The 13,767-nt window shown below is 40.6% G+C and overlaps 1 protein-coding gene across 1 annotated transcript in view; it reads left to right on the forward strand.

Annotated features, from left to right (window-relative positions):
- ARHGAP6 (Rho GTPase activating protein 6) overlaps positions 1–13,767 on the forward strand; it is a 121,666-nt gene that overhangs the window by 70,687 nt on the left and 37,212 nt on the right. The window contains exon 3 of the mRNA XM_009577328.1: positions 8,900–8,971. Coding sequence (XP_009575623.1) covers positions 8,900–8,971 — 72 coding nt within the window. The remainder of the gene's footprint in view (positions 1–8,899; positions 8,972–13,767) is intronic.

Consider the following 13,767-nt stretch of genomic DNA (forward strand, 5'->3'; position numbering starts at 1 on the left):
TCAAACTAAACCATCAAGGCTCCTGTTTGTTGTTTGTTTGGGGTTTGGTGTTTTGATTTTTTTTTTTTCAGTACAGCTAAAATATTTTCTTTTACTGTAGTTGTTTTGATGTAGTAGTGTAGACAGTTTTTGACCTATTTTACTGTCAGTTATGAAAGCACTCCAGGAAGGGGATGTTCAGTCTTTCTCAAAGCTTTGAAACCTCTGCCCATTATCATGGTTTCTGAGTGCCTTCCATGTAGAGAGAAGGGCAGCAGGAAAGTCCCTGATGTACCACAATCTGTTTAAGTTAGGAACTTATCTACATTTTGAGTTTAGGGAAACTCCTGCCACACTACAGATATTGCTACAGATATGTGAAAAAATAGTGTCTATATTTTGTCACTTCACATTACTGTTTCGTGAATCCTGTCATCAGTCTCAGTGTAGCAAATATTGCCCTGAAGTATAGAAGGAGTGGTTCCCTCTCATTTCAGTATACCTGGAGACATTTTTTACTTCCAATATTGACATAAGGCATGAGTGCCATCAAAAGACCTTCCTGGAGAAAAATGTGTAGGAAGTTACCCTTTGGCCCACTCTCTCTGGGGTTGTTTTGTTTTGTTTTGTTTTGGGGTTTTTTTTTTTGTTTTTTTTTTAATCATAATTTTATTTTATTAGAGTACTATGATTTGGGACTTCTCATGACACAGCAAATCCTGAGCTAATGTAGTCACTGAAGCAAGCAGAGCTTTATATTAGTTGAGAATCTAATTGTCTATGCTCAGGGAAGTCAGACCTGGCATCCTGCATTTTTATCTGTTCTCCCTTTCCAGGGATGCACCTGCTTTTTGCTATTCTCCAGTGACAGCCATAGAAGGGCATACAAGGGCATTTAGCCCTTCCTTTGTAATCCTTTAAAGGCTGCCAGGTAGCTTTGCATGCTTGTTTAAGTTATTTCCATCGTCCCTTCTCTATATGGCAGCAGCAGCAATTTCCCTCATCCTAGCATAGAAGAAGGTTTGAGCACCTGTTTATTTTCATGTCAAAATGAGTTGGTTTCCTTAGGTCCAGCTAAAGGTTTAGCAAATACCAATAAGCTCCAAAACAATTATAGTTTAGTGTTGTGATTTTTCATTTCCTCTGTAGAACTCACTGGATAACTTGTTCCTCAGAGTGCATGTAATACAGCCATTTAAAATGTATTGGTAAGTAAAAAAGTATTTAAATGATGTAAAACTATATATTTTTTCCCTCCAGTAATGCCAAAATAGCTGAAAAGGTTTTTTTTTCAACTTTTCAAACACAATTATCTCAAGAGTCCAAAGGATTAAAGAATAAAAAAAAAAAAATCAAATGAAAAGGGAAGATAGGGACCTTTATTGTGGTTTTGATGTGGTGGTTTGAAAAATTCTGAAATAATTAAAAATTCTGATCTTTTAAGGGTATTTATACATGGCATGTGCAAACTGAAGGCAGGCATCCTCTTTGTATTCTCTTAAGGGTTGCTTTTGGTGCAGCTCCGCTCACGTTCATCTGTTGGACCTGCAGCTTCCTGTACAGCGGGAGTGCGGTGGCCTGGGGCAGGGCTGGAAAGCGGCTCCTTCCCGGCTCTTCTCCTCGCAGGGGTGGGCTGTGCTGACAGCCCCCTCCCTCCAGTTGTGGCTTCTGCAGCCATGACCTCGCTCCAGAGCCCGAATCCCATATCCCCTATGTACTGAGGTTTGGCTCTCACCCTTAGAGTACGTTGCACCTGCATTTGTCCACCAGTTAACCCAAGAGCCTCACGACAGAGAATCATGGAAGAACATATTTGAAAATACCAAAGCAGTTATTTTCTTCCAACATATGTACTTGGAGACTATTTAAAACCTTATGTACACTAGCGAAGGTGGAGCTGAAATGTCGTGGTTTCTTATGATTACTCTCTGCACAGGAATTGAGTAGATTTGCTATCTGAATTAGAGCATTGCCCAAAGTAAGCTTTTTTTGGTGAAGAAGGGTTCGTACCTATCTCGTTACAGTTATAGTCTATATCTGTATCCTGCTGTTTTCCAACACGTAACTTTTTTTGTTCAGCAAGTTGGGACGTGACTCTTTCTGATAGAAATAGACCTTGAGAATAGGGTTCAATAGAAATGGTGCCTTTTTCACTCTAACAGATATGATTCTAGTTTGGAACTACACTTTTGAGATGTGTTTTCCTAAAAGACAGGACAGTCTACTGACAGTATGCTCAGCTGGTGTGAATTGGTGTATCACCTTTGCCTTCAGAATAGATGTTGCAGCATCAAAAATCTGTTAATACCTGGCAAGCAAATTATGGAGGGTTGGTGTTTTGTTTTGTTTTTTTAAAATCTGATTCAGAATCACAAAAGGTTATTGTAAAGTGTTACTTGATTAACAAAACTCAGGTCCCTGTAGGGATGCAGCTTTCTTTTGAAGCAGGAGAGGTTTCCAGCAGTTTTGCCTTCTAGGCAGGTTCCACAGCAACTTATGAATACTTCCTAGATAAATAATTTAATTCATATATCAGTGTGACCGAATTCTTACTGTTCTCCAGGAAAGAAATTGTGTATAATGCAGGATTTAAACTTCCAGCAGCTGCATCGCTTAAACCTGCACATTTGGACTTTGTAATTCTTCTGTGTTTCATTTTAACAATCAGCAATGCCTTAGCCCAAAGGGATTGAAGCCTATATCCGAAGAAGATGCACAAACCGCAGGTTACCAAAGAGTCTGATGGCATGAGGAGGAGGAGGAGAATAAAAAGCACTCTTTTGTCTGGTGGTTGTGGGTTTTCTCAAGTGGTGGTATTGTATGCACTGTGTAGTGCCGAGAACATCGCTTCCTGCGCAGTCGGCTTTCCCCACGCCTCACCCAGTTTCTCGCCATTGCCCTGAGAAGGGTTTGGGTCAAGGCAGCACTCCTGCACAGAGGGCTGCTGCGCTCTGGCTCTGGTCCCGCCTGTGCGCCGCCCGGGGGGGAGCTGCAGCCCCTCTGCTAAAGAATGGGCTTTGACTTCAGCTCTGCCCTTTTCACACTGTTTCTTCTGCCATTAACGCATTCAGCGGGAACTTCCCTGAGAGGAAATGCCGAAGCTTTTTTGCTGCAAGAGAGAAAGCAGCACGTAAGAGGGAAGCTGCCTCCGGGCGTGTTTGTAGTGCCTGTGGCGGGCAGCTTGAACCCGGCCGCGTGGGCTGAGGTGAGCACGTGTGAGCTGGCTGCCACCGGGAAGGTCATGGCTGCAGCTGCGGGATGCGCTTGAATGAATATAGCTTTTCTCCCATCAGCTGCAGGATGACGAGCGCAAAGGAGTGCTGATTTAATCAAAGTGAAATAAAGAGAGCAACATACACCATAAGGAGAAGCAGTGTGAGAAACGGAGATAGTCCAAGGCTTCTGAGGCAGTATAATAATCTGCATCTCTGAGAGAGATCTCCATGTGTGTGTACTGCCAAGGACAGGTTAAAGGGAGAAAGAGAGCAATGGGAAATACTTGTGGGCTCAGCCCTTCCCTTTTCATATCGCCTTATGTGCCCAAATCTGTAGCTCCTGGTTCTCCCTTTGGAACTGTTTGCCTTCTATCTGTGCTGCAGCTGGCAGTGCTTTGAAAGTTACCGCATGGGGACAGGGCATTTCAACAACAAGTTAATCTAAATAAATATTTCAAGATGGACATTTATAGTCAAAGAAATAGCTAAGTAAAACCAGCACCCTCTTCTTCAGCAGAGCAGCTCTAAGTGTGCGTTCAGAAGCAAATTTGCTTTGTATAGTGACCCGAAGAAGTGACTGCAACCACAAACACAGTGCAACTGTCAGTGAATGAAGTGCAGTCTCATCTTTATTGTGCTCTGTCAACAGAATTTAGCAAGTTTTTCTGATTGCAGAGTCTCTACTGCAGTACGCACAGGCAAGAGAGACTGTAGCTTGACGTTCCGCTCACAGGCTGAGTGTGGGAGGCTAGTGCTTGGGAAACGAGTCGCTCTCGATGAGTGAAGTGAACTGAGAAGTCCTCAAGAGAGGTCAAACTCGGTGCTTTGTGGTGCCGCTGGTAGTAATTTTCAAGATGGAATGGATTACACTTTTAGAAAATACATTCTATTTTAATTTTTTTTATTTAAATGTAATTAGATCCAATTACTAATGCCTATAAAGGGAAAATGGCCATGAATATAACTACTCTGAAGAAGTATTTTAGAAATCTCACAATACCAACTTTTTCACCCATTTCTGTTTTGATAAATGAGCTATGGGTATGATATTCATAACATAACTCCTCTCTTTATACTGTGTGAAAATAACCCTTAGTTGCAGAACATGACAAATTTTCTTCCGACAAGAAACACAATTCTCATAAGCAAAGGAAGTTGCTAATAGATGGGGAGGGGAGTTCTCTTTATTCAGTAACCCCGTAAGCGACAGAAGGTCTCTTTTGTCAAAAACCCACTGAGTTAAATTACTTTAAAGTCTCTGTATGAATTTATAAATTATATTTTTGATTAACAAAAATGAGTGTCCTTGCATGTAAGTAATATAAAAGGAATGTTCATTCGTATAGATAATCCACAAGCCCGTGTGGGAAGACAGTGCTGAAGAATTGTATTTTTGTTACAGGTGCACTTTAAGCTTATTGCCAAGGTACTTTCCATCATCTGAAATCTAATACTATGATAGTCAGTGTCATAAAAATGACTTAGAAAGCTCAGGTGCTGTTGTACTTTTTGATATATATATATATTAATTATGAAAAAAAAATTGGATTAGGACTTCAAAGCATAGTGGCTATTAAGTGATATAATATGAAACTGGTGGCCAAGAGTTCCTGAATGTTAACTCCAGGTGTGCCACTAACTTTATCATCTTGAACAAATTCCCTGTGGCTCATTTGTGATGGTTTTGCTTATGCTGAGCAACACCTGTACCTACCAAATAGACATGTTGATTTCCATAACTTTAAAATGAGTAAAGCAGTACTGGAAGTAAATAATAGTAACAGGATTCAGCCTGCACTCTCTCTCATTGAATCATATGTGGTGTTGGCAGGTGGTCTTGTGCAAAGCAACAGAGCGATCTGTCATATAAAAAAATACAAAGTTGTCTTTCTTTCCTTTTTTTTAACTTTTAGAGCTGAAATTTATATATCCTCAGCATGAAAATGGTTTCTTATTACCTAGTTTGTAGAATCCTAGTCTCAGTGAAGGTCCTGAAATGGGCTATACAAAATCTGGGATTTGAGAGTGTAACTGCTAGTTAAATGGTGTTAGTGATGACACCGTAGATGAATTTCAACGTTAAACCAAAATTTCAAAAATAATAATCTCAGAAGTCAAACTCCTCAATTCTTGTCCAAAGTTGGTGTATCAGTGCAAATATTCTTGTATTCTGCAGGCTTCATTCACTGACAGAGTCCTAAAAAAATGACCTAATTTTTCAAGTAGAAAAGTCTTTTTGGCATTAACTGAACCTGGAAGTGCTTACCACTTTGGAAAAACAGGTCATGTAACAATTTAATATGCACTCAGGAGTTTGATTCTAGACTCATGGTCTTTTAAATATGCATCATGCTAGTCTTAATATATAGATGCCCAGAGGGTGATGTATGCATTGCAGTGAAAAATGCAGCGAGCATATAAATTAGTAAGCATTGAACAAACTGAGTTCATTTCTGAAACAACTGATCTGCACAGCTGCCTAGGCAGATGTTCTTCAGAAAAAACACAATTGGTTAATGAGGAAAAAAAATGCAGCTTCCTTCACTGTGACAGTTGTCTTTTGAGTACTTCTCTTGTCTTGCTAATATTCTTGAGTGGAATCTGTTGGAGGAGCAGTACATTGTTGATCTATAGAAAGAAGACTTCAGGTGATAATTATATACACAAAAGGCTGGATGAAAGTCTAACAGCATTTATCACTTTGTGATAAACATTTCCAAAGCACAAATGAGAATAGCAGGCCATATTTAATAGCACTTTGGACTGATGCAATACTATTTTGCATAAATATTTGCTAATTAATTTTAAAATGTACAGTGGGTATTATGCACGGGTAATAATGCTTTGCCTGTTTCCCAAGAATGCTTTGAATTCTCAAAACATGCTGCAGATAATAAGTACTAAGCATTTTTATTATGAATTGGGTTCATTTAAGATACAAAACTGCTAGAATTGCACAAGTCCTTAAGCACGTTGTGAATATTTTAGCAGTGCTCATGCCTGATGTAACCTAAATCAGCAATCATTTCAAAACATATTTATTTTTATAGAACATAGACTGTAATTAATCACATCTTTTTCTGGGGGAGGAGAAGAACTGGAACTGACCTCCTGGCAGATCTCCTAAGCTTTAGCTTTTCACTGGGATTCCTCTCTATTATTTTCATATGCAACTCTCTTTCTCCTTCAGTGGGGTAAACTCCAAACATAAATGGTCGTAGCTCCACTGCCTTCAGTGGAACTGCACCCATTTGCCCGAGGTAAGTGTCTCTCCTCTATTGCTCTGCGATCTCTTTCTTTGCTCAGGAGTGCACAGAGTAGACTCTCTTCTGTATTTTCCGGTTCGTCCATCTCCAGAACTGCTTCCTGCTTCTTACATTCTTCTGGGCCTGAGCATCACTTGTATCCAAAGTTCAAGGTTTGCAGAGACAAATGCACAAATGTTGTCTCAGCCTGTCATTTACTGAGGAACTACTTCACTGTTGGAGTTGAAAGAATCGCCCGTTAAGAACAAGGTTCATGAGAAAGCATTGATAGTTTGGCCCTAGAAGTCGTTAGCCTGTTTTCCGTGTGGGATATGAGTGCCGTTTGTTCCTGTGTTCAATGTTGAATAGCATTCCTTTTTCCTGTATTTCTGTTATATTTGACTATGCAGCACTGAAACACTCCAGAAGTTGCCGTTGTGTAATTATAATAGCAAAACACTGTATTTTACAGCCGATTTCGACTTTTGTTCTCATTTTTACGTCTCAGTGGACTTCAATGGAATGTCAAAATATCAGTAAGTGGGTCTTTGGGGAATAGAGGCTCTCAGAGTCCGAAGAAAAGTAAGTAATTTATCAAAAGGCTACTGTGAAGCAGTAATTTGAATTTATAACATGAAAAATACTTTGAAAATAATTTTACGTATATATAAAATCAGAACACAATGGTAGTAGGGAACCCTATAAAAACAAGCAGTACTGTCAGGTGTACATATGTAGGCTACCGACTATTTGTATTGCCAAGAGGTGAAAGAAGAATTTCTGTAATAAACTTGGTCTTATCCACTGGAAACATCAGAAGGTGTGAAAAGACTGGGCATATTAATCAATCAAAGTATGAATTTGAGTTATGAACTTGTCATGTGGCTACGAAAAAGGAAAATCTAATCTTAGACCGTATCAGGCAATGAATTTCCACCATTATACTGCTGAACTCTTGTCCGGAATACCTTATCCATTCTAGTCAGCCTTATTTCAGAGAGATGAATTCTCACCGGAGCAGGTGCGGAAAAAGGGGAATTAACATAACCAGCGAATGACAATCTACCTGAAGAGGCAGGAACTGAGTATCATAGTTAAGTGAGTGCTGGGAGCAAACATGCTCTAAATAAATGCCAAATGCAAGTGGAGTTGATCAAACCACAGTTACATAAGGTAAAAAGAAATGTTAATTTTAAAGTAAAAGGCTATTAACTGGCTATGAAAAAGTCAGAATTTATCCAGTTGTCTGTTGAGTAATGTTCTGGGTATGGCTTGCAATGGGGAAACGGCTTGTGTTCTCTTGTGGCCCCTGATTGCAAAGATGAAAGTTCATCCACGGAGATCCACTGCACTCCTCTGTGGTATGTTCCTTGCTGTAAAAGACCACTTAAGACACTGGCTTATATAACTAGAAGAACGTGTTGAGGCAAATTATTTAGTGACCTTCTTACCATAAAAGTGAAACACAGATGCGGTGTGTTCATTTTTGAGTTTTTGCCATATTACAAAACCAGTAAGGCAAAGGTACGTGTTCATTGACCTTTAGCTAGAGTGGTGCCTATGTTAGCGTTAGTATTAGTCCCTATGTTAGACTCTTTATATTGCTTTGGAACTGAAAAAATTCAAAAGGTACAAGTTAAAGCAGGCCCATGTCTTAATCCCTGTTGAGGATCCCTGGTATTTGTTGAGACCTAATAAATAAAATGCATTTTTGTTGACTTTTCATTATAAAAGATGCTGCTGAAGGAAATTATGATAGCCAACCTTTTGGCATAATTGTTTCAAGAATGAACCTGCCTACACTGTTGCTTAAAATCTTTGGTCCTTAATACCTTAGTGAAAACTTGGATGGTATATAGGGTGTCAGAACAATAATTTCTCTGAGACTCTAATCCACCTGAACCAATCTGGGCATGCTGTACCAAACTGCAAGCTCTCGGTGCGAGTTCAGATGAGATGGGTCATGTGAAGGTGGTCAGCTATCACCCAACTGGTATGACTGGTATGCAGAATTTATCCTGGAGGTTAGTCATCCTCCCTCTCCAGATATTACCTTCAGCTCTACACCTGAATCACAATCTTGTGACCATGGATGAGGGCTAACCAGTACCTTTAGGTACCTTGTTATCAAGAGCATCCAGCAACAAATCTCCATTGTTAAGTCTTCAAAATTAGCTTTCTATTCTGCCACATGGACTGCATGACCATGCATGTGTAGATGTGCCCAGCAGCATGCAGTGGGATACATTTTGCCACAACCTCGGCGTTTGGGTGAACAAAGCAGCATTCCTTAGGGCTGAAGGACTGTGACAGTCCCTAGCCTTTGAGAAATGTACCCCACGCCCTTCCTGACTCCAAGTGCCGTGGCCATCTCACTCCATGTTCCTACAGCTTGTGCAGCAGTTTGTTCAGCGTTCTTTCACTTCACTTCCTTTTTTTTTTTCTTTTTTCCTCTTACAGATGGACAAAAGAGGAAGAAATCATTAAGAAAGAAACTGGACTCATTAGGAAAGGAGAAGAACAGAGACAAAGGTAAAATAAAATGAGTAGATATTTACTGATTGGGTCTTAGTTTTGCATGTGAGACTTCTTTAGCCTTAAATATATACTTTCTGGAGTGGGAGAATGTTACCGAGCTGATGTGCTGCCTCGGTATTTATTTCCAAGTTGAAAAATATGTCTTATCTTTTCTATTTGTCATTAGTATAACCCAGATCTCTTCAACTGAAAGCTTATTTCCTGGTAGAAAAGGACGAGTTAAAGGACCGCATCTTTTCTTCCTTGTTCTTTCTCCCCATTTTCACCATCCAGTCCGGATAACATGATCCAGTTGTTTACCCGCATTTGCACTCTCGTCTTTCAATTTGCAAAGCATGTGAACCCAGCCCTGCCCAAGCAAGTCAGTTGATTTGCTTTTCTTTTTTGAGCCCTAGGAAAATAGCTGTTGTTTAAAATATAGAAATGCTTCAGTGCTACTGATCAGTTGGGTTTTAATAGATTCCATGTGACATGGATTTACTCTTACATTTACATGGTTGGACTCTTTTGTTTGGACATTAATCAGCTTTATGGGCTGGGTCCTAATCCACTGGACTTGACCTGTAATTTGCAGCCATTTGAGCTAAGTCTAGACATTGAGATCTGAAAAGTGTCTCTGAAATTGCAGTTTTCTGCATGTAGGTAATTGTGCGTCTAATTTTGTGTGCTCTCCTGGAAAAGAAGTTCTGGAAGAGTGGTAGTAAAACTCAGTATTGACACCCCAGTTTCACAAACACACACACAAACACACAAATTTATAACAAGAGAAGTGATTTAGTTACTCTGATGTTATTGCTTGTAATCTAGTTTGGTAGAAGGATGGAACTTTGAAATTCCATTGAAAAAATGAACATTCCCACTTCAGTTACTTTATTTGTCAGGAAGAAAATGCTTTCCTTTTAATTTTTGTTTGTTTGGTGACTTCATATATGTGATTATTGTTTTCTTGATTTAAAACATGGCTATGAAAAATATTTGCATTAATCCTTCTAAAACTGAAAGTCCACTGACACATTTGTTTGGATAAATCCAGTTGCCTCCCATGTTGGGTTGTGAGAATTGTTACGAGAATTACTTGATGTAGGACTTGAGTCCACATGCAGAATGAGTCTTTGAGGAAGAGGTTTAATAATTTTATAGCTACCTTTGGGGAAAAATCTATCTTGTACTGTTCCTGTCAATGCATTACATTTGGCTGCAGTGTAATTAATCAGTTGTTACGTTGCTTAGTTTTCTTGATTTTTTTTCCCAAAGTTCTCCATGCAGTTAAAAGTGCAAAGTAACATAGTTCTGTGCAAAACCTTCTTCACTTTTCAGTGCATTTGCCAGAGAAATGGCTAACCACTTACTGCTTTTTTTTTTTTTTTTTTTTAATGTTCTGTCTCTCACGAATTTTTGAACCACTGAGAGCTTTTATCTTTCCCCCCATATAGGTAGCACGACTTCAGTAGTCTCCTTTGAAAGTTTCTATTTAGAAGCTGTTTTGAAAGTTTAAATACATTTTATCTTTTTATTCTCATATTTTTCATTGCAGTAGCAGATTTTAGCAATAATAAATTGATTTGATAATTCACCAAAGACCTAATTTTGTTGTGTCACCCAAACCTGGTGGATCTTTGCAATTGCACTTCCACAACTCCTCCAATGCCTCTTTGGTGCCGTGCCTCGAGATGTGATAGCTTCTTTTGGTGATGCATACAAATGCTTATCCCAGATTGTTCTTTATTCCTCTAAATTGTCTGTTGCCAAAGATCTTTCAAACAATATTTTTTCTTACATTGCTTTGTACTCTTCTGTGATTTCCTTACAGCCTTGTTTTATTTCAGCTGACCTCTGTTTCTGATAATTACACAATCATACTAGTTGAGCACTTACAGATAATATTGTTTTCTGCTGTTACATTTCTGTTCAGGGATTTTTTTTGTGTGTGCTTCTACCTTGCATGATAGCATTCTGTTAGTAATGATACTCCATTCTCTTAGTAACTTTTGGGATATACTTTCTGTTTTCATTCAGATGGGTTTTCTGAGTGCACTTTGCCATTTAGGGCTCAGTAGTTGCCCACAGCAAAGGTCAGCACTTTGTACTTATTCATCCTTGTATATATTTATCTACTTCCTGTTTTTTAGCACTGCTCATATATTCTGGTTAACTATACCCAAGCATTTTTAAAAATCACTATGCTGATTCTCTTAATTTTAATTCCTTTTTTTTTTTTCCCCCGTTCTTTTAACTTCAGGCTTTTAAAACATGTACCCCTCTGCTTTTATCCTCTTTCTTCCGTCTTCCACTGCCTTATTCTCGCTTATAGAAATGTCTTACATGCTCTCTCCATGTATAAAATATTATAGGAGCACCCCCCGAGGTGAAAATACCCCAGCACTACTCAAACAGCAGAATCTGTATTTCTCTCCTTCCTTCAGGATGTCTGTACTGACAGGGGTGTCGGGTTGGTCAGTAAGGGTACAGAGGGCCAGGAAATTAGAAGGAGTCAGATTCCCAAGCAGGTTGTGTCAGCAGAGTGAAAAGAAAGCCATGTTGGCTCTTATTTGTTGCCAACGGCAAACGTTGGGCAAAAATAGCTCAGGTAGCAGCATATGGCGCCCTACTTCTCTGGGTTTCTGTACATGGTTGTTTCTGGTGTACTCTTCTCTGCCCTACTGAGTTATTAAAGATCATCTGCCCCACAGATACGCGCTGAGCAGACTCTTAATCCATGATGGCAGAGGGGGTGAGCAGCCAGGAAGGTGCTGGGTTGTGCCATGCAGGCCGTTAGCCTGGCACAGTCGGTGAAAGGCGGCTGTTTTCCCGTGGGAAGCAGCAGCACCAGCATCTCCCTCGGCCTCAGGAGTTAGGAGGGACAGCATCGTCCAGCTTTCAGGTGACGAGATGGCTGTGGAAAGAAAAATGTAAGGCCTCGGGCTGCCGGTCTCCATAAGGATGAGCCCGCCATGCTACATCGCAGCTGAGCCCCACTGGACAGTGGTCTCTGTGTCACCCAAAGTCAGAGTTAACCTCCTTCGGCGTGTGTGTCACAGTGAGCTGGAAGCATCATTCTGGTCCATTCTGTGGTGTTTTTTTAATAAGCATTTCTACCGTTTATTTTATAAAGAGTGTATTTTCCATTACTGGGCAACCTGTCCAAAACAAACACTCCACACTATGGACATGCCTGTGCTCACAGAAAAGGCCGGGGGTGCTTACTTATCCACCTGGGCAGGTCCCTAGTCCTCATGCCCGAAAGGAATGCCTTCCATCTGTTTCTTTTTCTGGTTTTTTTGTGGGATTTTTTTTTGGTAACTGGTCCAGCTGCACCCTTGTGAGAAGGAAGCGGCGAGACCAGGCCACAGGACGTCAGAGGGGAAGCAGGGAAGCCGATTTCCAGAACACTTTATGCAGACAAGTTGCATCTGCCTTAATGCAAACAGCATTTCCATCCCTTCAGCATCACTTTTGTAAGCACAGTTGCAGTTTGAAGAGTATATAATTAATACCAAACATGTTGAGTTTCCTATATCCCAGCTTGGGAGACCCCACATACCAGGACAAGTAACAGCCGAGGGGGCCATGTTGTTAGGTCGTGCCTGGAGTGCGTGCCTGAAAAGTCTTTTTTTGAATAGATAGGCTCCTGAAGGTTAATCCTGACGATCACACAGCACTGTGTGATCCTGTGTGTGGGTTGCAGCCAAAGATCACCGAGATGTGCCTGGCACAGGAAGCCACAGAGGTGGAAAAAAAGGTCACCGTGCCGATCACCAGGGATGCACGGTGGAGACCCTGCTGCAGGGCACACAAGGCGTGAGCCGTGCGCAGCTTGTAGAGCGTGCGGTCAGCATTGTGTCTTTGTGTGTGGGCCGTTCCTGAGAAAGAGCAGGGAGGACTTGTGTCCTTGGTCTTCCCTGACAACCCCTCTCCTTTGGCACTGACATGCACTGAACCGCCCTAGACTTCCGGAGTTGTTCTCTCTGGAGAGGTACCACCTCTCTCCGATTTGTGCCCAAGACTGTTCTCCCTCACCCCACCCCACCAGGTGTCTGTGCTTAAAAAGCATAACCAAAAGGATTTGGTACTGATTTCTTCTAGGACTGTTTGGAGATTTCATCACTCATACTTTAGAACTCGGTCCAATCTGTGGAGTTCTTATTCTCCTAACATCACGTTTTATTTAGATGGATCAGTTGATCAACCTATCTATCTGTTAAGTGAGAGTTTTGGCAAACTGTTACACATCTCAAGGCCAGCAAAGACATTAAACTAGAATTGAATGCACTTTAAATGAGATTCATACCTTTATTTTGTCCTTTTTGAAAGGTACGTATGTTGTCATCTCATTAAAAGGGGAAAAATTCTAAAACAAGTGTTTTTTCAGTTCTTTTTACATCTCCAAGTGACTCACCGGAGCAGGATATAGCAAAACTTGCTGGTTGTAAACAGACGAAACAGGAGACCAGCACTCCACCCAGATATTTAAGCAATATTTTCAGCTTCCATCATTCAGTGTCTTTGCTTTTCTCTACCCAGCCTCCTTGTTATTAATGGCCATTATGACTCTCAATCGTGCTGTTTACATATGTCTCCAAACATTTGTTTTAGCTGCTAACAAACAGTACTCAGGCTGGAGGAGCAGTAAAATGTCAGTGCTGCTTGGAATAAGAAATTCTCAGGATGCTCTGCATGCTGGCGGCCGGGTACTGTTCCCTTACAAATTCACTGCTAATTTTGACGGCAGCAGAATTGGAGCCTTTCGTCCGTCTCCTGCCAGTGACACGGGGGTCAGCGTAAGCATGCCT

This window comes from Fulmarus glacialis, unplaced genomic scaffold, assembly GCF_000690835.1.
Source record: "Fulmarus glacialis isolate BGI_N327 unplaced genomic scaffold, ASM69083v1 scaffold2185, whole genome shotgun sequence".
In the NCBI taxonomy this organism is placed as follows: Eukaryota; Metazoa; Chordata; class Aves; order Procellariiformes; family Procellariidae; genus Fulmarus; species Fulmarus glacialis.